Consider the following 24289-nt stretch of genomic DNA (forward strand, 5'->3'; position numbering starts at 1 on the left):
GTATCTCTCTTTTTCCCCTCTCACACCTACCATCACAACTGCATTTTTGGGGAGAACCAAAACACTGAAACTCCGAAAATAAGTCCCCCATTTATGTATTGTGGCAACCTTAATCCCTTCCTTCCTGTTCATCTCTTCCTCCACCATCCATAATAATTTATGAACTTCCAGTTTGATATCTTTATTCATGATAACAACTAGCACCTTGTGGTCAAAAAGATCTAGTCCAAGAAATAGTATGTACAAAGTATATCTTACTAGATAAAAAGCGTAAAGAAATCTCTCCTCCTTTCAATAAAAGAGAGCTGCTCTAAAATACATTTGCAAGGAAACATATATCATGAGCACCCTAGAAACTCATACAGAAAAAGAAACAAATTGTTTACAACCAGCCATTATTTTTGCTTATCCCACTCTTAGCTACAGAGATACAAGGGTATGAAGAGGCTTAATACTATGAAGTTTTGGCATGTTATTGAGCTGCCAAGTACTATATGACTTCTCTTTTATAAATCTAATGGCAACATCAATAGCTTTATTTCTTGCTTGGACCAAAACTAACCGGAAGTGTGAGCCTGAGATGCACAAAAATTACAAGATTGCTTTCCAGATACATCAGTGAAAGTCAGCCGTAATAAAAGACCACTTTCTGACAATGCATGACTTTAGCTCTAAGCCACACATGACCGTCTATTAAAAAAACAGAGAAATCGATGTAAAAGCCAGGATGCTCTAAGTGGTTTCCTTATTCTTCACTCTGGGATTGAATGTATGAGAAACTAAGGTAAGAAAAGAACTGAGGATTGTTATAGACAGATTTAAAATTAATACTTACTAGGAATAATAATAGCTTTCTGCATTCTAATCAAGTACCTTGTCCATTATGAGAGGAAAGGTTTTTGAGTTTTTTTGAGGACTTCAGGGTTTGTTTGTTTGGTTTTTTTTTTGGGGGGGGGGGGGTGATGCTCTATCATTGTCTAACGCCAGTCTTTAAATCCCATTCACTTGTATCCTGATTTGCAACATTCCCTTTGTATTTATCCTGCAAAGCATCTCTAAATTTATATCCTTGTACTCCTGCCATACAAAGACAGTAGTCTACATGGAAATCACATGGAATTATTTGCACTCAATGGGGAAATCATAATACTACATGATTTTTTCCCCACAGGTAAATAGCTTCTGATAATGCAAACGTAATGATCTGTCCTTCTGTCTTTCCTGTAAGCTATAATGCTACAGAATTAAGACAAGCAGAGAGTAGCAGAGCTTAAAGAAAAACTGTGAGTATGTGGAAGTGCAGTTCTTTTGACTTCACAAATCACATCTCTAACAGTTGTTTAATGGAGGAATGAATATCCACACAATTCTTGAGCAGTGAAAACTTGCCCCAAGATTGAAGAAGCCAAATTGGAATCTTACCACCTTCAGGCTATTTTCTATGACAGTTCTCACCTCAGTCACCTCAAGTTTCTTTTCCAGCAATCCTCTATCACCAGTTCAATATAACATTTGGGGGGTGAAGAGATTCACAGGAAGTTATTTCTCACCTGAATATACTCCATTTCAGAAAATTTTCATCTTCATGTCTTGAGCAAGAGCTGGAAGGACAGATTTACATCAGGAGCAGCAGATGCAAATAGACAATGACTAAAACCAAAATAACAAAATAATTGTGAAAAGGAAGCGCTTACTGAAGAAATCCTGCTTACAGTAAAATCAGAACTTTTTAGCTTGCAAACATTTTTTTAAAAACACATAAATAACCCAGACATGCCACATAAAGACATATGAAAGGACAGAAATATACTACCAGACACCATTCTTACGTAATTCTTTGCAGTAGGTTTTTTAGAAGAGTGGAGGGGTGGAGTTGTTTAAGGAGAAGCTCCTTCCCTGTGTTCCCTCCCTGTCATTCACCTAGAAAGAGTATACCCGCTTGCTCAGAACATTCTAGGTGTTAAATTAATTCTGTCTTTTCTTTCAAAATGCCACAGAGTTCAAAGAGCTCATATAGTGGATGTTATTTCTAATTACAGTCAAGGATTGAAAAAGTTGAAAACTTTGGCAAAAGAAAAATGCTCACTAGAAATTGTATTTCCTCTTTTATAATGATAGTAACTTTGTTCCAAGATAACATCTACAATGTTAATGGCATGGAACACAGCCCAAGAGGCAGTAAATTATTTTTAATATATTGTTGACAGAAGTTGCATGAAAAAATGTTGTTAAAACATTAGATAGATTTGTTGGGCAAACCAATTTTTTTTTGGTTGGAGTTAAGATAGATGACTGATAATGCATTATGTCAAGAAAGTTTTGGTGAAATACATTAAAACTATCTGAATATATGTTCCCCTTGCTTAAATTTGTATTTATGCTTGTATTTATGAAAGAAAAGGAGTATGTAAGAATAATAATAATATTGTTCTATCATACTTACTAGGTAAAATGCTCTCACCAGCTTTTTCATATAGCATATGACAATGCTGTCAGTGTTACCTATTTTAAACAAGACTCCTTTTGAATGATTTAATAGTGGAGAATGTTACGCATCTTCAAAACACACTTGAAACTTTTTGTGTCCATCTAGGCTATTAAAAATAAATTATCTGTACATTTCATGCTATTATATTTTATAGTATATGATGTCTACAAGATTTGAAACAATGCATTTCAAATTGTTCAGTCAGGTCATAACCTCTGATTTCAGTAAGTTTCATTTAAATAAGGTCATCAGTGTCATTAAGAGTATAACAATTATTGATATATAATTAGAAGGTGCTTACCTTTCAAAATGATTTTGAAACTGAGTCAAAAAAAATCCAACCCCCCAAAAACTCATTTATATCCTCTCAACCCTTTTCTCCATTTAGTTCTATTTGTTGCCCTCCAGTCCTTAACCTAAGCCACTATTTAGAAAGTACCTAAGGTTGCTACAGTATGTAATAAAGTCCAGTGCTGAAGCAACAACATATACACTTACATGGCTTTTTACAAATCTCATACCATGAACATGGGCCTTTTTTTGTTTTTCATTGAGACTACAAACATTACTGGACTCTAAAACCCTAAATTTGGTGAACTGTTTGAAATATAACAAAGCAGAAAACATAGTAACCTGAATTTTTTAATTGAAATTCTGTAATTTAAGAGTGGAATTCTCTATATTTTGTTTTTATTAATGTAGAAGTAAAAAATTAAAAGTAGTGAGAACCCTCCTCTTGCCTCCGCACATCACCATTCATGGTCCACTAATACAGATACTAGAAACAACTCCCACTGAAGTCACCTGAACTGAGACAGAAGTCTGCCTTAATGGACCACTGGCTTCAACTGCCCAACATTTTAGGAACTATTCAGAAGTAGTTTTAAAGGTGGGGTGGGGGAGGAGAGCCAATTGCTCGCATCTTACTATGTTTCCAGAGCATTTAAGTGATTTGCATGTTTGGGTGCCCAGTTACCCATGATCACTGATTTTTCACCCTTTGTCTCTAANGGCCCAATGTTCGCTATTTTTGTAGCACAGGTTCAGCCAAGAGCTGCCGATCACTTTGTATGGCTGTTAATCTTTATATGCAACACAAATGAGGAGAAGAAAAAACAAAATAAAACAAAAAAACACTTTGAGGCTATTGTGAGGCAAACGTGTTCCCAAGGTAGATGTTTGCATGGCATGGTTCATAGTAGGACAGAAATAGCATATCCTAGGGATTTAAGAGTCTTTGGAAATGGGTAACACTATAAAAACATTTGCCAACTGGAAGTACTTCTAGGGTTGGCTGGAAAACAAGAATTTTGTTTTGTAATTTGTTTTGCTCCACATCAGGACAAAACTAAGACCTACTGAAATTTTATGCAAGCAAAACAGAACAAAACAGAGACATGCTGGAATGGCCAACAAGTCTGTAGTTAGTCACTTACCTTAGCCCTCTGCATCCCAGGTCAGTGTCTTAAATACTGAGCTGTCTTGCAGCATATCTATCTACCGTTCTGTTCATTCAGAAATTCTATGAATCCTTCCAAAAAAATTTTCCAGAATGATATATTTCTGCAAAACATTACACTGCTGACCATGGCAATTAAAAAAAAAAGTCAAAGAATTGCCAAGCTGTTCCAAGAACCATTGTACCTTCCCCCCCCCCCCCCCAGTGCCTGGTACTTGTATGATTAGTGAATTAAACTGAACTAGGTAAAATCATAACATAGAACATCTGATCTTAAGCAAGCTTATAAAGAAGCTAGTCAGACACCAGCTCAGCTGAAGCAACTCAGTTCAATTCTCAATTTCAGACCATAGCATGGGGGGAGGCAGGAACACTTTAGTGTACAAATTAGATGATCTACCTTCACCCAAATCCCTTGTCTGGACTTCTTTACGTCAGTGTGTGCGTGCATGTGCATACACGTATGTGTGTGCATGTGCATACACACATTTTTTTTTACTATAGGATCACGTGATCTCCTTCACTAAAACATGCACTAAATGCACTAGAACATTCTTTCTAGAAAATAGGTTTTACAAGAATAACAGTGGGAGGTTACATCTTTGCCACCAGACCCCTGAACTTGTGGAATTCCAGAAGTATCAGTTTTATTTGTAAACCTGTCAAGATCTACATATAGCCTCTGTGAAGAAACAGTAAGACAACATGGATTTAAGTGCCATCAACATATTGATGACTATCTTCTATTCTTATTTCAATATGTAAATTGTATCAGTACTACCAAGGTGGCCCAGGCCTTGGATGAGATTAGCTCATATGTGAAAAACAGCCTATGGAAGTCGACCCGAAAGCATCCTTTTTGTTGGAGGAGAAAAGCACTTTCTAGAAAAGCTTGATGAATCTGAGGTACATATAAAGGAAGTATTAGACCAGACAAGTTGGTCGTCAGGTCAGTCACCCAGAGCAGATGCCATTACCCTGTGAGCTCTGAAAGCATTCACGTGCAATTGCAGAGTTTACGGCCAAGGTGCGTGAGTTACCATTACAAATGGCCACCATGCCAGAGGACTGTTAGATTGCTAAGGTAACTCTTACCTACAAAAAGGACACTAGAAAAAGATGCGGGGAATTACAGACCAGTGAGTCATATATATCCACAGATCTGTCTATCCATCAATAAAAAAAAAATAAGAGGACTGAGCACACAGATAAACTGTTCAGAAAGAGTGAGCACGACTGAAAAGGGAAATCCTGCTTCACTGACTGACTGGAGTTTCTATGAGGTGTAAGTATGTGAATAAAAGGGATCCAAAGGACATAGCATGTCTGGATTTTTTCAAAAAGCCTTTCAACAACATTCCACACCAAAGGTTATCAGAGAAGCAAAGTCATCTTTGGGTTCTTTGGATTGAAAGCTGGATGAGTAATAAGGAGCAAAGGGCTTAGTGGTCACTTTTCAATGAATAAATCCATGGTTTAAAAGAGATACCTTGCCTGCAATAAACTCACAAACATATAAGAGTACTCTAACCTCTGGCTGTAAAGACAATTATTCCAACCCAGTAGACAGTGACCTGGTTTGTTACACATACTTCTACAACCTCCCTGCCAAATCACTGCCACACAATATATCCAGGCATAAAGTCATTAGTCCCGAAGAAGAATGCTTTTTGCAGCTCAGAAATCCTATAAATAGTCCCATAAATCTGCTGAAAAATGTATACCACCTTGAATGGGTGTCTTTTTGATGAGGAAGATAATAATGGAACTTCGCAGAATAATTTAGTATCATTCAGATGTGGAAGGCGCCCAAAGAAAGAGCATGAATATAATCAGAAAGTTGGTTCTCTAATAGCACTGCCTCCTCAGCTCCCTACCTCTGTGTCTTGAGATGCTGCCACTGCCGTTCTCTGTTGTCATCCCAGAGCTTATACTGCCACTTTTCTAGCCCACTGTTGTCCTACTTCTTTGCAACGCTGCCTGTGCTGGGACAGCAACCGCTGCAAGGGGAGATGGTGACAGAGCCCCAACAGGAGGAAGCTGCCAGTTCAGGCACTCACTGCTGGCTCCTGTTTGTTGCCTTCTTCAGCATGACACGTGAAGTATAAACTAAGCCCTGGCCAGCTTTTTAGTCTGTGCTCTGATTCATGCCTGGCCTAAAGCACTAGGTGACTTTACCTTCCATCTGTTACTCTCCAGTGAAAGGTAAAGCTAAATGGACCGCTGCTCTGAGAACAGTTGCTCTGTAGCTTAGAGATTCTCCTAAAATTGTGTCCTAATTGGTCAGTGTTTACTACTGATATGGAAAGGAATGCATCATTGCAGTCTTCAAACAATATCCTTAGCGTTTGGAACAGGTTGCGATGTATTGTACCATGGTAATCAAGAGAATGGCTTATTAATTTCTAATGACATCAGGGTATGCTTATCAGTACCTTTGCTATGGAAAGTCCCTTGTAGCTCATTTTGGAATGATCTCCTGAGGGAGCGAGATGAGAGATGATGAGCCAGAAGGAAGAACGAATAGGACAGGGGACAATTCTTGGAACAAGTGAAGGAGGAATGGAGCCATGAGGGGGAGTTTAGGAACGAGGGGACAGCAGGCCTCTGGCAGATCTCCAGTTGGAGACAGAAATAGGGGGAGACAGGGTTCCCGACACTAACAGCCTGCTCAAGTCTCCAGGACAGAGGTAGGAAGGATCACATCAATGAAAATACCAAGGAAGTAAACGGAGGCAAGATCCGTGTTTGCACAGCTCAGCCTAAGGAAGCAAAATAGCAATGCACTGCTGGAAAGCAAAGCTCCATCTGTTGCTTACACTCAAACACCTGGGAAAAAAGGCACACTGATACACCAAGTCCAACAAACAGCATGTATGTCAGATGTTCCAGGCTCTGGGAAGTTATCACAGCAACTGCAGCAAGAGCTTTTAAGTATAACAAGTGATTAGAAAAATGTGGAAACAAGTAAAATCCTCAAGTAACTCCAGGGCTCAGTCCACTTGATTTTTCACTTGTACATTGACAAGAGATGAAAATTGTAGCATTACTCCATTAAGGCACTTTTTGATATCTTTATGGTTCCTTCTTTCTACTGATTTAGAGTGTAATATTAATTTAGAAATTGACCTGAAAGTAATAAAGTACCATAACCAGTGCACTCTTTGCCTCCTCCTAAATACTGCTTTGCCACAATTAATCAGGTCAGAGTGTGCTGGTTCCTTCTATAAGCTGCGAAAGCCACTCAGAAAATAACTTTCAAGCTATCAAAGATGCCCATAGGAAGAAGAAATGTATCAGGTGTTGAAGCCAAATGCAGAATCAGCTTTTCATTTTTATGTAAGAAACACATTTTGGCATAACAAATAATACAGGAAGTTGCTAAGATTGGTACCAGTATTTTAATGTTTTTGATTTCAGGAGTCTGGGACCTCTGTGACAGTGAAATAATTCAGTTGTTGCATTGAAAAAAGTCACAGTTTTGTTGGGGACCATAGTTGGAAAGAGTAATTAGCAATTGTTAAGGTTGGGCAATTTTTAAAACCTACCTTCCATCTGTGAATCAGTTGCTTCATCATTCATGCACTTCACAAAGTTAAAAATAAATCCTGGTATGAAACCCTCACCTTACTTTGAAGTATGTGTTGAAATCACAACAATACACAATTACCTGGCACATACCAACTTGGCAGGAAGGAACATGAAGTGGCTTTTTGCTTCTGGTCGCCAGTGCAGGATCCTCTCAGCGCTCCTATTCCTGCACAGGTGCCTCTTCATGACTTAGGGGACTGTTGAGATGATGCCACCCACTCCATCCCCTGGAGATGAGCTCCCTGGCTCCTCTCTGGCTGCATCTCCCAGAGCAGGCAGCAGCCTCCCATCTACCTTAATGTTCAGGTGTAATCCCTGCCTTGCTCTAGAAAAAAAGAGAAAGTACAGCCTTTGGAGGCTCCACAGCATTTTCTACCAAATTATGAATATAACAAGAAATTAACTTTTCAGTCAAGAATGAAAAAAGATATTCTAGATCTGTAAATAGACAGTCCTGAAGAGCTACACCAGACTCGAGGAAAGCTGACTTGCATACCTGTGCTGTCACACTACCCAGCCAGGGTGCCACTCCTGATGCTTAGACATGTTGCTTGAACAAACTCCACTCTGCATAGAGCGACAGACACTGAGCGGCGAGTTTGGTGCAGAAAGGGGACTTTTTGTCTCCCCAAGTATCTTTTGGATATCTCCCAAGCCTGATATCCAAGTAGCCAATAGGCGCTTTGGTGTGTCACGTTGCTTCTCACTGTCCCCAAGAGGATCAGGTTCCTGGACCACTAAGGAGTCTGGCTTGTACAAAACAGGTTAAACCAATGAGCAGATGTCCCACCTCCCTTGGAAGACCCATTTTGCCTTTTGTGAAGAAAATTTTACAAGTCTGTCACATAGGTTCCAGAGGCAGCGAAACGAGTCTATAACCACTAAGAAATTGTGCTTTCCAGATCTGCAGAAGAGATGACTCTTGAGCCCAGGTCTCTCCTTAGTCCCAGCTTCCGTTTCATGAGCACCAGAGGTCTCTCCTACAGTCTCTCTTCCAATGTGATGGGCCAAGAGTGATGTAAACAATGTACTTTTAAAGCTTAGCTTTTCCTGGCACTCTTTGGCTTGTTTCTTGGCAAGCTTCTCGGTTCAGGCACTGGAAATGCTTTCTTCTTCTTCCAGCTGGGGATAAAGCAAATATGCTATTCCCAGGTAAGAGCAGCTTTTAGTACAATAGTAACCCTACATTTGATACAGTACTTACCTTTTCCCCAAAACAAATCATAATTCTAAAATGTAAAAAATTATTCCACGTATAGAGAGAATTTAAATCTTCCTCAAGCAAGCAGAACAGCAACTGTGACATCTTTGTTTCCCTTCTCCAGTGAGGACCAATATGCCAAGGCTGATCCTTTGGTTTAGCAAGCATTTTTTCCTGCAGGAAAGAGCACTTCCTTGTCCCTCTTTATCAAAATCGTTTAATCCAGGTAATTAAACAATTTTAGAAGTTTGAGTAGAGATTTTTCCACAGAAACTTTCAGCACAGAAGGACTACAAGGGAAGTTATAAATGAGCGGGGGAAGATTAAGACTACAGACTGCAACACTCCCTGCAACACTAAGATGATTCTCCAAATACAGGCTTCTTTAGGCAGCTGTCCCAGCATATATTTGTTCAAGCGCAACATACTCTCAACTAAATAAACAAACCTACTGTATATGAAAAAGAAAAATCCAAAACACTCCCCCCCACAAAACTCTAAAGCACCTTTTTTTTTGCTGAGTCTTCTTCCTATTAACTGGCAGATGGTTATACCTAACAAAGTAGTTGAATCACAGTGCTACTCATGTGCTGATGCTTCATTTTATTTATTTTTTTACATGCAGGGCATCCTCTTACTAGAACTTTGATATGAATGGCCAGTTCTGTTAGAATGAAAAACCCCAGACCTGTATTAGAAAAGTGTTCAGCACAAATTCGCCAGCAAAATGATTAATTCAATTTCAGCTATGGAACTGCTTGGGCCATCTCCATAGTAATAAATACAGTTACACCTTTACTGCAACAGATTATATATAAGCATTCCAAATCTTCTTAGAAGATTAGGTTCTATGGGAGCACTAGAGGAACATCAATTTAATAAGCATGCAGGAAAAATAGAAGGGTTTGTTTGTTTCTTTTGTCTTCATGTACGTGACCTGGAAATTCTGAAATGGCTTCCCCCTACTCCCGAAGCCTGGAAACCTTGAGGGGAAAGGAACAAAGTTTTTCCTATGATTATTCAGACAGACCCTTGAAAATGAGGTTAAATAACACAGACCGCAGATAATCCTTCACTGGCTATCACTGAATTTTTGCTTCTCTGATCCTAGGTGCGTTGCCCTCTAGTTAAAAAAAAATCATAATACTTTGCGCTATTTCTGCTATTTTTGAATGCATGTATGCCGACTATATTCAGCAGCAACTATACATTAGAAAAGGACAGTGTTGAATGAGTTACTGCTAACAATAAAAATAGCTTCTTATGATTTTTTCCACTGAGATGAATTTGCTTGATTTAACAAGCAAACACCCATCTAATTAAAAAAAAAGGTGAAATTTTTGAATTGTCCAGTTAAAAGAGTGGATCAAAAATATTTTAATAGTAGGGCATCAACATGTATTTTCGTTTAAAAGAATCCCTGGACATTTTGATGCAAAAGGAGGCTGCTAGTAGCAGCACTAATTAAACAGATCATCTTGTCTAGGATATCAGCAAGTGCCCCTAGGAGTACAAGCACTGAGCAACCTTTTCTGCCTTGCCACTAGCTTGCTTGGATAATCATCTTTACCCAATGCTGGATAAACAGAATATTATGGGGGTGCTTGCTTTTCTGTTTGTCATGCCTGCTTTATAGACAAGGAAAAGCAGAGTCTCCCATTTTAATTAATGCTAAAGTCACTTGACAATTCTCTACCCAAACTAGGAAGAGAACAGTGGTTTCCAGCGCCCTGCCTTCAAAGGACTCCTTGGCAAACTGTGTGCTCGTCACTAAGAGGTCTAACACCTTTTAGAATTTTGACAAGTCCTAATGTGGGTAACAGGATCGATTCCTAATGCTACAGTTAAAAAAATACAGATTTTAGAGCAAAATAAACCACCACAGAATATAAAGAGCTGTTTTCAACCTGAAAAAGTGTCGTTTTCTACGTAAACAGTACTTTTCAGAAGACACTGCAGTGCAAAGAGCAAGATTAAGTTTTTGATGTGACCATCTCCATAATACCTAGTAAGGTGCTGTGACTCAGTACGTTAGCGTTTCTGAGAAACGCATCACAAATTCGGCCAGTATTGCCAGAACTGTCATTAATCACCAGCCTGAGAGATCGTCTCTCTACTCCAATGCTTGTACTAGAAAATGCTACAGAGATGTGAAAAGTCAAAGCAAAAGACAAACAAGCCTATTTTAAACTCACATCACACACTGAACTTTCTCACCTCTGGTTTATGCCCGTCTGTCCACAGAACTACCTCCACTCTTAGAAGTCCCCGGACATCCTCATCCCCGAAAGCTGTAGCAGACTGGGACCTCCGCACTTGGGTTGCCCTGCTTTCTCTTGGTTTGTTTAGGTACCAAAACCTGTTCAGCATAACGGCATCAATCTGGTGAGCGCGTGCTCAACTACGGCAGGAAAACGTCACTGCAGACTCAGCACGGTGGAGAAGTCAGTGGCGGCGTTTTATCAGTGCCAAATCCACCCAGGACATCAGGACCCACAGGAGATTGTCTGGCACGGTGAGTGGATAACAGCTATAAACACCATCAGTGCAAGCAAACAGCTCAAAGATACAAGAGACACCAGCCTTCCGTAGTAGGGGATGGCACAAAGGAACAAGAGGGAAGATCGGCTGTGGGATCACATGCAGGGTGGTAGCGGGGGCCAATTCATGCTGCCTGATGACCCAAACAAGGTGTTCAGTGCAAGCTGGCCCAAAGGAGGAGAGCGCCCATGGAATGAAAAAATTGCTGCCCAGGAGCCCGGGTGAAGCCAGCCATTCGTTTCTGGCTTTAGAGCTCAGTAATGCCAGAGGATACAAGCAGAGTTTTGATTTTTGGAAGTCAGATCTGGATGACAGATGCAGCAAGGAGGGATTAAGCATGTGCCTCTTGCATTACTACAGCCAGTGTCCTCTCCTCCTGCCCTACAAGCTCAATGCTGTTAGCAACAGCTGCTCTTAGCCAAAACAGCAGAAAAGTGGCACAGAAGAAACAGCTCATAACAGAGATCCAAATTAAATTTTTTGAGAATGTCTTATGAACTGGCTGCTTTTGCACAGAGCAGCCATGAAGAAACAAATGGATTTACCTGGAAGTAAAGGCACACCCAACTAAACAAACACTTTTAAAAAAGGGCCCTGGAAAGTAGTCCCCAAACTGACCTGCAACTCACTGACCTTTGTCCAAAGGGAGGGCACACCTTCACGCAGCACACCAGAAGCCCTTCCACAAAACTAGCAACACTTATGCACCACGATATAAGCACTCAGAGCCAACTATATAGGTACAGCGGCTCTTTAAAGTAAGTTCAGAAAACACTCCAGTTACTTTCCCCTTCTCCCTTCCTGGAGATGGCCCATGCTCTTCATGGCTCTTCAGTATACAAATTAAGAATTACCTGAGAAATATATACATATGCGCACCAGGCAGCTGGAAACTAAACAACTTCCTTCTCTGGAGATATTCAAAACGCGCCTGGATGCAATCCTGTGCAATGTGCTCTAGGTGACCCTGCTTGGGCAGGGGGGTTGGACTAGATGATCTCCAGAGGTCCCTTCCAACCTCAGTGATTCTGTGATTCTGTGATTCATACTGTCTCAGAAAACTACCACGAACAGAGCTACTCATATTGTAGTCGCAACTATCACTGATTACTTCAATTTATATAGCATCTTCAGTCCAACACAGACTGATTCGTTTGACTCATTTCTGAAATAGTCGTTCCTGGGCTGCACTTATTTAACAGCCCTGCATGCATCAGATACCCAGTCCAATTCAAACTACAGAATGTGCTCAGATAGAGCCTTTGACTTCCTATTAAAAACCAAAAACAACCAAACAAAAAGCATCAGCCCCCTCTTTTCCTAAGTTTTTTGCAGCATTGGATCTGCTTAATCAGATTCTCATCAAGAGGTAATTAAGAGACCTTAGCAACTGCTATCAGTTCAGTCTCCTCTGCAGAGCTGTTGTACCATGCTGTTTCTCGGCCCCATGCAGTACCTGTCTGCAAGCTGGGCTCTTGTTTCTACACGAAAGCCAGGCCACTTGGCCAGAGTAGGACAAGGAAGAGAAACTACAGAGAAACAGGAGAGCAGACTCTGGCACATTGGGAAAACCTAAAGCAAAGTTTTGAATCTGCAGATAAAACATGGCATACTAATTGCTATCCAGTTTCCTACATTACCTAGAGCATTTTAAGTCCATGAGTAAAGGAGTTCATTTCAAGGGCTGAAAGGACACTTACTTCCTCATTACTCTTCCACTTGGAGTAACAAATAAGATGAGAATATCGAGAGGTATAAGAAGAGAAAACGTTTCTCTGGGTACAAAGCTGAATTATTCCCCGTGAGATTCGGGGTAACGTAACTCCTTTTGCAGGAAGTGCTATAAGAGGTCCGTGTGGATAAAGTTAATATCACATCCAAAAAGAGTACACCAGTTCCCAGCTGTACTATTTTGGGATCCAGCTCAATACAGGAGGAAAAAAAAGAAAAAAAGCCCAGACAAACAACCGCTACCAAGCCTCAGTACATTGGTGTTCCACCAGTATTGACCTGGACCCGCTCTGTTTACCTGGGATCACATGACCAGGAATACCACCATTGCAGCATTAGTATACATTTGCTACTAACAGGCAGTAAGAGAACTAAAACACTCTTTTGTTTGACTTGAAAACATTCTATTTAATTTATACAAATAACTACTAAATAGAAAAAGTAGATTAAAACAAAATAGTTATTTTTCTGGCAGAGTTTAAATGCATATTATATAGCTTAGAAGAAATAAAATGCATTTTCCCCACAGCATTCATGACCTAAAATTCTACTCAAGTCCTCCATTGCTTTCCTCTTCTAGATCAGTAAGATACTAGACACAACGTCATGTGGGTAATGGCTATATATATGTTCCGTATTTGAACTGAAAATATGTTACAGACCACACACCTACAAATGTGAAGCACTTAAAATGTGACTATCGAGTTGTAATATGATAATACAGAAAACAATTTATGTTTCAGGTTATATTGTGTTACAAAAACATCTGTGTAAGAAATCATGAAAGAGGCCACATAAAAATAAGCTTTAACTTTATGCACTTATTTTACAGTTTAAAAAACTGACAAGTGCACTAGTAATAAATAATTTGCAAGTTTTGTATAAACGAGAAATTCCTAATGTTCAGCATTATTGTAAACATCAGTACACATGTAAAATGCAGCTAAAATCTGACAGTTACATTTTCAGTTTACCAAATTCATTTCCTATTATTCAGGCATAGATCAATGTAGTATACAGCCAATCATATTTTTGGCAAGTCATGTCTTTAAAATTAACAGTGACAGTGCAAGTAAGGAATGCAAAGAATTCCTAGTGCAATAAAGAAGAGAAGCACAGGCAATATTGCTGATTAAAATTTACCACTTCCATGTGTTCATCCTGGGAGTGATTAGGAGATTAAAAAAAGAAAAAGAAAGAAGAAAAGAAAAGAAAAGAAAAGAAAAGAAAGAAAAAGAAAAGAGGCAAAAAAAAAAAAGAGCTATTCAAAGCCATTGTTTAATGCCCTGATCTTGTCTTAGGATTTCTCTGTCTTCCTTCAGGCCACTACCTTCGCAACAGCACATCCAGCGTGAGTCTTTATAGCTTGACCATTTGTGAAATGCCCATTGTAGTCACTGAGCAAAGTTCATATGGTTCCACTGTCTCCCAAACAGATGGCTAGGTAAGAACTTCTGTCTCTATAAGAAGCCACATGGGGACCAATTATATAACTTGTCTGGCCAGACTACTTCTGAACCAGACAAATGCCTTCCTATCAGGAGAGCACCATGAGGAGAAGGTCAACAGTCAGCTTTCAGTTTATCTAAGGAATTATCAATTTTGGTCAAAGTCTTTTTGATTCGCAGGGCTGTTAGTCTTGCTGATGGATTTTGATACCAGCATTCTTTCATCAACTTGGCAAGAGATGTTAGTGTCTGGGAAAAGAATAAAAACACAAAACATATAAGCACACAAATCACAAGTCAAAAAGAACTAGACTGTGCTAAGCACTAACACAGTAAGTTTTTATTGCCTTATTAATACCCATTTTCAGAGTCTACAAGGTGGTTTACTGCTGTCTATTTGGGTCTTTATATGTTTTCAAATACATAAGTTTGAAGTCTTGGAAAAAAAATGAGTGTGATTAAAGAGAATAAGTACCTAGACAATGGGCTGACTGCAACGTCAAACTAGCATAATTTTTAAACATTCAAAACTTTTTTTTAAATTAAGAAAACACTCTACAGAACCTCTTCTCAATGAAACTGACTTCCTTAAGATCAATGTAGAAAGCCAAAGTAGGTATAGGTATTTTCTGTGATTTCAGCACATCCAGTGAAGCTTCATACAGCTGGGATTCATAGCTGGCTGGCATGGTAGTACAGGTCACGGCTCTGAAACCAAACCCTATACATGGGACATCTAGTCATTGCTGGCCCTGGCCAGTCAGGCAGATTCAAACAGACCTCTACAGTTTCAACAATACGGAACAGAAGAGCCGTTCAAGCTGGAGAGTACGAACTGATTCTGATGAAGAAAAATAAATTTATACTTTAGAACCAGCCTTTAAAAAAAGAACAACAGTCCTTTATAATGCAGGCTGGAAAGAGATCAAAATTTTGTTGTAGACCTGTATAGTTATGATCCACAGAGAAACCTATACAGGTTACCTTCACCTTAAAGAAATCTCCCCTTGGAGAGAGAATAATAGAGAGAACAGCTTGAAAATAATTACTATTAATTCATGCCACTAAAAGACCAATCTGTGAATTGCTCAGATTTCATAATCAAAAGGTTGCCTATTGCGTTTTCTTCCTTCCTTCTCCAACATAAAGCTCCACACCAGCATGCTTCTGAAATCTGTACAGGTAACGGTCCTGGAAAGTACCGTGGAGATCTTTTCAACTGCAAGTGATAGCTGAGAACAGCTCGCACAAGTTTATTTCAAGAGAAGAAAGGTCAGCTTGTATCTTTTGCAAACCATACATATGTACATCCACTTACTGGGTCTGAGAACCATCTGTTGGGAATGTTCGGCCTTTGCTGATCTACGCAGACCACTTTTCTCATGTCTTCAAAACTGGGATCATTTGGAACCAGATCATAAAATGGTGGTTTATAGTCTTCTACAATACCTAGCGAGATGCAAACAAGAGAGACATTATTTAATGACTCAAACCCAGTGAAACAGCGTTTCTGCCCAGAGAGAAAGAACATGATCTACACCGTCTGAGAAGCACAGAAACCTTTCAGAAGTGAACATCACATTGTCAAGCAGCCATTAAAAAACAGAATAGTACTTACTACCATATGTACAGCTTTTCCTATCCAAACTGTTAATTAATTGGTGCCTGTTACAATTCTGCAAAGCAAGAACTATATCTATCTGACAGATGTTTGAACTGAAGCAACAGGAAATTTGTTTGGCAAAAGGCCAAGGAGTACAATTGGGGTAGTGCGGGATCGAAACTCTTTTTGCCAACAGAAATACTCATACTAAATCACATGCCATATAATGTAGTCAGAGAACAGTGATGCACATTAATAGAACAGAAAATACAAGGATAGGTTGTTAACAATTCCATAAACAAATAGAACAGTTTATGCCACCCAAATAACTCAAAACATTGTTTACCCCTAATTTGTACAGTAGTATTGTATAGCATGATTTGTCGACACTTTCTGCTTTTAACAATTAGCCTCAGATTTCAGTTTTCATCACAAATTTGCTCTTACTGACTCCTCTTGCATCTTTTAGAATGCATGGAGGTTTACTGACTCCCAGAAAACTGGAACTTCTACTAACAAAATAAAAAAATTGATGTCTGTGTTGTCTTTAATAGTCTTATCACACACTTCGCTGGGTTCTATGATTCATGAGAGAATCCCATAAGGGTGCCAGCATCTACAGACTCTCACACTGGTACTTCAAATGAAATTATTTCTTGTTATTAAAACAGTAAAACACCTCAGATAATTGGAATCACATAACATCACAGAGCCAAACCTCTGAAAGTCCATGACACCAAATATCTGAGTGTACTTTCCAAGACTGAGCTTTGAAAAACAGCTAACACACACAGTTAACGTATGTGCTCTCACAGCTTGTCACCCAGCTCACAAAAAACTGGCAGGCTAAAAAGCCTTTTGCCTGCTCACTAAGGCATGTATGCAGCATTGCTGTTTCATCAGTGAGTTAAGCTCACAAGTGATCCAGGGAGCACAGCTTTCTCAGGAAGCACATTTAAAAATTAGTGGTCAGACAGCTTGGAGAAATACGGAGTGAATGTGGCACTCTGCACAGCAGAAACATGGGCAGAACACACTAATCTTAAAACTGCTTTTTAGCAGAGTGGTGGCTGTCCTATAGTCAGGCACACAAGAAATTCAGGAGAGTTTTTAATGCTTGGAATATGCTGAAGTAGAAAAGAGGTTCTCCAACTTTACTACAGCATCTAGGATTTCGTTTTCTTGTTCTATTGGAAATGAAGATCAAAACCCCATAGATTCTCTGTAAAAATCTGTAAATCCCTGCCTGTAAAGGCTAGACAAACAGAAAAATGGTCTTCAGCAAATTACACCTTACTTAGAAAATCACTTTACAGTAGGGCAGTTCAAAGATCTGGCTACCCAAGCAAGTACCATAACGAAGTAACTAGCGGATTGCAAGGTTTGCCTTGTAGTACTCTGGTGTGAATGCAGAAGGACAGACTGTATTACATGCTGCATAAAGAAGTACTTTAAGTTTTTAAGCAATTCATAATTGCCTATACTGAACATTACCTATAGGGCTGAGCTCTGTTTTTATACTCTTCCTGCCTCCTCCCAGAACACAAACAACAAAAATTATCTGTGAAAACTCAAGAATACAAAGAAGCTCTTGTGCATCCATATTATCTCAAACTAAAGTAAGGACAAAGCAGTAATTTTACACCATTGAAATGCAAAACTTCACAGATATATCATATAGCTCTGAAAATGTTTCCCAAAGTCATTATGATATTAAAGTGAACTTTATCACTAAAGACAAAGGCTGGCTATATTTTAATTTACTATTTTCATGTGATCTTTCCAACATATAGGTTATATAGATGGCTACTGCACACAAGACATATCATTATAATACTAAGTATGAAATGAACTTGGTCTAGCCTTTACTCTAATAGAATAATTCTAGCGTGCTCTGAGCTGCCACAGTCAAACATCACAGGTCCTGTGGGATCACTGTTGGCTCTGCAACAGCTTTTCAGCTATGCCAGCAAGGCACTGTAACCTCTAGCCCACACCACTCCCAACAAAATTGTCAGTCTGAACTATTGCACGCTTCCCTTTCCCACTTCCAGGGAAAGAAAACAAGCCTCCTGCTACAGGACAGACCCTAAGCTCGTGCATCACAACCTATAGTTTGCCACTGTCCAGACAGTTTTAAGGTGACTTCTGTTCATTTAGAATAGATTGCATTTTTTTTTCCTGGGTAGCCAGCTCTTTACTAATCAAATGAACTAGCACTCACTCATTCAATAGCAATTTTTGCCACCTTTATTCCATGTTACTTTAATGCCAACTTGCCCTATGCATACACGAATATACTGCTGGAGCGAAGTAGTATCTACACAGCTACCTTGGCAGCAGACACAGCTTTGCAGATATAATGTTCATCACATGGTAGTTGTGGTCTTGAACAGTAACTATCTTTCATCTTGTTGTGTTACTCTTGACAATCAACAAGATCACAACATTGAAAATAATAATGGAGATTCTACGCGTCAGTTGCAAGGCGAACAAAGATGCCGAGGCGCTGCGCACTAGGAAGGGAACACATTCAACAAGCAGCAAACAAGCATTCTGCAGAGAACAAGCACTGCTCTGTTTACGTAGAGTAAAATACTGATTCTAGGGGCTTAAGCCACAGTTTCAAGCACTGGGAGAAATGCTGAGGAGCTGCAGCACAAAGATAACACAAGTACTCTTGGTTGTGGGAAAGAAGTTTCTGAGCAATTTTCTTCCCTATACTCATCCACAAGAACAGAAGGGTATTAAAAAATCACTGTCACCTAGAGGACCATTACAGGGGGAAAAGAAAGGGGAAAGAAAAAAAAAGACTTACTAGTCAGATTAGAACAGCTTAAGAGTTTCCATGAACTGAAATACTAAAAACAAGCTGACTCATTGACTTTGTATTTCTGTTCTATAAATGGTAGATAAGTATCCAGAATGGTAAAAGAGAAAAATTCATAGCATATGCAAATGAAAATTGCCTCTTGCCCATTTGACATACGTTATCACCCAGTTCGCATGAGTGTGCTACCTTGACCTCAGCATACTCACTGCAAGTGCCAAAGTCTCATTACAAATCAAACGGGGTTATCCGACTGACCGCCTGACAAAGTAAAGATTTCCACAGAGCTAGCTACTCAGATTGCTGAAAGAAAATGCTTACTCCTGAGTGTTTGGTTCCAAACCAGTGTAAGAAAGGGGAATTACTTGTAATAACAGCCAGAAATACAGCAAATAACTGGAAATAAGTTAATATCACAGTCATCTTAGACTTAAGATTTTGCTGACACAACCCAGCTAACTTTAAAATGAGGTAGTTGTATTACTGTTAAAAGTGTTGCCATGGTGGCGCTGAGCTCACTGAATTAAATTACGGAAGATTTTACTTACTCGTCTTCCTCAGTAGGTTTGCAGGCCATGCCAAGTTTCATACTATCTTGGTTATGCTGCCAGCAGAATCTAAGCTTACTAGGTTAAAATTAGCTCAGATAAGTCTTCTGTGAACTGCAGTTACCGCAGCAATAGATATATATCAAAATTTCAGCATGGGAAGATTTAAATAACATGTATCCTTCCATAGAATTTTCATTCTGAGAGGTAAATGCATACGAATTTTACTCTTTTCTTTAAAAAATGGGGGAGGGAGAAAAGAAAAAGAAAAGGAAAAAGGACATCTAATATCCCATGAAGGATCACCTCCAGACCACCACCACTGTGGCAAAGCAGATTTCAGACACGCTACTCAAAATCCAAGACTAGCAATAAAAAGCAAACATAAAACACATCAAAAGTTTATAAAAGTTTCATCGTCATGTAGGCTGACTATGTTCAAGTAGAAAATATTCTACATGGTGCCTACATAAAAGTACGCACCCTTCATTGCCGGCCCTGTCACCTGTAGCTATGAAAAGCATCCCTTGGAAGGCAGCTCTGAGGAACACAGCTGGGCTCATCTCCCGCCTTGGTTTCCATTCTTGTCACAGGGAGAATTACCTATTACACAGTAAAATAATCGCCTCCCATCCAGCAAGTCTGTCATCATGGCAGCTGGTAACCTACAGGGCTCAGAGACTGCTGAGACAGGCAAAGTGCAGAACATGAAACCAAGCATAACTTCATTGTTACAGCTCAAATTCTCAAGGCACTGACATGAACTGCAACCCAGAGGTCTCTAAATATTGCAAAATACAATCACCAAGTCTTCAAAACTGCCTACATCATACATTTGCCAATAAAAAGAGTACATCGTAAAAAGTAACAGCACACATTCACAAATTTTTCTTCCTTTCTCTAATTAACCACACATGACTTCACATGCGGTCATCATCACACCTCGGGATTCAGCTGCTGTATATTCTGGGATCAAAACAACACTTGAAGGGGTATGCAATAAAGACAGCAGGCAGCTTCTTCCATGGGGAGAAGAGAAACAAGGTGAGATGGGGAGCTCAGCCCTGACGACCCCGCACGAAGTCTGCGGAAGGTCCCTTCTGCTACCGTCGGCCCTGCGCCTGCAGCCAGCCTCCAGAGAGGCACCTGTACATTAAGCTGCAAGCAGCTGCCCAGCGGCACGGTTACCCTGCCCGCTTGATCTCAGGGGAGAACCTACTCTGGATCTCTTCAGAGCTATCGGAGAAACCTTTTAAGATGGCTTAGCTTAGCCAGCTGATTCTACCTGCTGCATTTTGCTGCCTCCAACTCGATTTTGTTCAAGCACCTTATACTTATCCTAGAGAAGACAGGTGTTTGGGGCAGCGCTTCAGTCCCAGGAGAATTTCCCAAAGTTGGAATCTCTGCAAATCTCAAAACGGCTGCCCTCCAGAGGCCTCGTCATAACAAGTCTTACAACAGCATTTGTGGAGACAGCTAGCTGCCTGTAGGCTGCTGCATCGAGAATTACCCTGGACAAGGGAGCAACGCTTTGTTACTCGCAATTTAATTATTTCAGCCACTGATAGATAACAGGTGCAGCAAAAGCTTCATTTTTAGAAAAAGTCCTGTATTTTAATGGAAGGAATGATATCTACTTGTTTGCTTCTAGAGCTGCTGCACCTGCTGCCTTTCCTCTCTTCCCCCAGAGCCCGGCACCACACTGTTTGGCCAGAACTTCCACTGGGGATGGGGGCATAGGGAAGACAACGCATGGAAGCAAAGCAAAAAAAGCACCCCAAGACAAATACCTTAACTTCCCCTGGACTTTCAGCCAGGCTTTGTTAGCCACCACAAGTCTTCACTGCCATGTATTCTGGAATCCAAATAATACGTAAGCCCTTTACTGCGTACCTCTTAAAGTAACTTCTTCCATGAGGAGAGGAGAAAGAAGGCAAGACCATGAGCTCAGCCCCAACCACCCCACGGGAAGTCTGCGGAAGGTCCTTTCTGCTCCTACACTCATACCTTATTACAACCTACCTCTTTCCACTCACTGTGCGGTTGTATCACGGTATTCACTCCCATCTCTGCCCACTTCTAACAAATGCTGACAGAGCTAGATATTTCTATCCTTTCCTCCAACATCTTCCCTCAAATTCTCACTTGCAATAATTCCTACAGAAAACCGTTAATCCTTCAGTTTGAGCTGCTTTGTCTACTGCCTTTCATTCTGATGGTGTTTCCTCTGTATTTCATACCGGGATCCTAAGCTGGCAGACGCCACGCATTAGCACAGGCCCTATCTGCACTGTGGGGTTCTGATCCACCAGGAGATCTCAGAGGTGCTATAGTAACACAAATAACAAGTTGCCTTTCTCTGAAGATGAAGAAAACCATTGTCTGATGTCAGCTACAGAATTACGGTTTTGGCTTTAGCTGGAATATAATCAGACACAAAGCAAATAAATTTGTATGAAGATTTAGTTTCCTCGGATTTAAGCATGTCACAATTAACCATCTTAATTTTATAAAATTCGTGTCATTTTCCCCATGACATTAAGAAAGCATTCAAAATCCTCGGGTTTGGCTCTTAAGTCGCATACATTTTCCACAACACTTCAACAAATCTATTCCTCAGGGATCTTTTCCATTGTTACTACCAGTGTCTGCAGACGTGCCTGAAGGATATCTTCAAAGTTCTGCCTATCCTTTTGGGCCCAGAGAACAAAAACTGAGGTTCAAAAAAATCAGTGAGGATTCCTAGATTGGCAAGGACAAGAAAGCACACCGACAGATAACCAGCTTAAGGATTCTTAAATTCAGATCCTCTTGCCGATGAAACACAATGCAACATCGCTCACTGCAAAAAGAGAAATTTCACTGGCACTTTTTCCAGTAGAATTGGAACTGTTTGACCAAGTCCTGCTTCATGAGTATGTTTAACTTGGTAAGAAGAACATCCCTGAATTCTGATCACTTCAGTCCTTACTTTCTATATATTCTCCTTCTTGGTTCCTTAGGTTTTGTCATGTGAAACAGATACCTAAAAACCACACTCACTATGGTTTAATGGCACATGGAAAACTTCAGAGACTTCATGGGCTAAAATTTTAACTTAACTGATCATTTACTATGCTTTAATTATTTCGTATCGTTATTTAGGATTTAGCAAGGGACCCTCTTTCTTCTCTGCCATAACTTAAGTGACAACAATACTTGATCCCTGTATCCAACATACCAACTATTTCAAAACATGCAAAGTGTCAGGAAAGGAAACATTTTGGAAGTTCAGTATTTTATTGTACATCCTATGCATTTCAGTGATGGATGCTTTGCAGTGAATTATCATTTGCTTACCTCCTTCTAAAAAAACCAAAGAAAGGAGTCCCAAATACTTACCATTGCTAACCATGCGTCTAGCTACTTCCCAAAGGACCAGCCCAAAAGCCCAGATATCGACCCTTTTATAAGAGTCGAAGCAGTCTGCCTGGATAGTTTCGTCCAAGACTTCTGGAGCCATGTAGCGCTTGGTACCCACACGGGGATTGTTCCCCACATCCAACTGATTCGTGCTTTGGGAGTGCATAACTGCAAGGCCTGAGTGACAGAAAGAAACACAGTTAAATCCCCTTTCAAACTATAGCAGCATGCATACTTTTAAAGTTACAAGCGAGCAGTGACACCCACCAGACAGTTTCTTAAAAAGAAGGAACTAGAGTCCAACTGTCCAAAGACCAACTGGGTCAGCTTCAAACTAGCTATGAAAAACAGCCACTGTGTCCATAGACTTAGGCCAATTATCTCCAAAGGGATTACCGTTAAGCATGTTATTGCACTGTTGTAAAGTGTTGTCATTATAGGAACTAAGTGTTTTGCAGCCACTGGATGTCACCAGCGCTCTGGGCACGTATACACAGAAGGCCAAGCATCTGTTACTTAGAAGAAAACAATTTTACCCAGCATTCAGATTTATTTATAGAACTTTTGGGTAGGCGGATATATCCGAACTGTGGGGAAAGAGAAGAAAAACACTGCATGATGGATATACACAAGTTAAAAAATAAAGCTGGAAAATAAAAGACACCATATTTGCAGTTGCTTGAAAAATAAACATCCTCAAAGTGATCTGAAATGAGTCAGTCAAAACCACTCTACCTGGTTTTTCTACTAATTACCAAACATTTAAGCAAAGAACATTATGTGAGGAACTAAATTACTGTAAATTTGGAAATGCACAAAGTACTCATTTTACCATGGTAAACAGTCAGCACTGCAAATTGAACAGCAACAGGTGCATGACATAACTAAGCAATAGAAGAGAAGACACAGACTCTCCCCGATTTCCTCACCAACTCTTGTAAGAATAAGATAAACTCGTGTTAAATGTAAGCAGTGTATTTTAGATTAAACTTTAAAAAGCTTTTACTTCAAAACACTATCTCCAAATCATTAATGTTTTTCCTTTCCAAAAATAAAAGAACAGTCCATACCTCGCAGTAACAAAAATTTGGAAAATGCTTTCCTGCAATTTAAGTGCACTTCAAGTAATTTCAAGCTGCTAAGACAATGATCATGGCAACTCTAGAAAGACAGCATCTAACCAGACCCATCACTGCTGAGGAGATAATTTGGAAAGCCTTCTCTACAGGTAAAATATTCATCCTCAGTATATATTATACCTTGCATCCTGGGAACAGAGGCTAGAAGACAAGTTTCCTGGCAAACTCTAAACACAAAGACTTTGGAGAACCTTTGGATAAAAATCATAATACTTGATCCAAATTGGGCAAAACGGATTCAATGAATTGACAGGTCAAAGGTTTAAGGCCAAGGGATTCAAGTCAGCATCCTCCACACTACAGAGTGT

At 39.8% G+C, this 24289-nt stretch overlaps 2 protein-coding genes across 3 annotated transcripts in view; both read right to left on the bottom strand.

Moving 5' to 3' along the window:
- Positions 1 to 11154, bottom strand: part of ACVR1C (activin A receptor type 1C) — a 54985-nt gene extending 43831 nt beyond the window's left edge. The window contains exons 1-4 of one of the 2 annotated variants that reach the window (XM_026058299.1): positions 10957 to 11154; positions 8035 to 8660; positions 7629 to 7863; positions 1551 to 1650 (exon numbers count right to left, since the gene is read on the bottom strand). In XM_026058299.1, the coding sequence (XP_025914084.1) occupies positions 1551 to 1565 (15 nt within the window). In that variant the 5' untranslated portion in view covers positions 1566 to 1650; positions 7629 to 7863; positions 8035 to 8660; positions 10957 to 11154. Of the gene's footprint in view, positions 1 to 1550; positions 1651 to 7617; positions 7864 to 8034; positions 8661 to 10956 lie in introns of both variants that reach the window. The other variant, XM_026058300.1, reaches the window with a different exon arrangement.
- A 1988-nt stretch (positions 11155 to 13142) lies between these two features.
- The window catches only part of ACVR1 (activin A receptor type 1), a 37509-nt gene continuing 26362 nt past the window's right edge, over positions 13143 to 24289 (bottom strand). Inside the window, exons 7-9 of the mRNA XM_026058295.1 lie at positions 22822 to 23019; positions 15778 to 15908; positions 13143 to 14708 (exon numbers count right to left, since the gene is read on the bottom strand). Coding sequence (XP_025914080.1) covers positions 14574 to 14708; positions 15778 to 15908; positions 22822 to 23019 — 464 coding nt within the window. The 3' untranslated portion in view covers positions 13143 to 14573. The remainder of the gene's footprint in view (positions 14709 to 15777; positions 15909 to 22821; positions 23020 to 24289) is intronic.

This window comes from Apteryx rowi, unplaced genomic scaffold, assembly GCF_003343035.1.
Source record: "Apteryx rowi isolate R43461 unplaced genomic scaffold, aptRow1 scaffold_145, whole genome shotgun sequence".
Taxonomy (NCBI): Eukaryota; Metazoa; Chordata; class Aves; order Apterygiformes; family Apterygidae; genus Apteryx; species Apteryx rowi.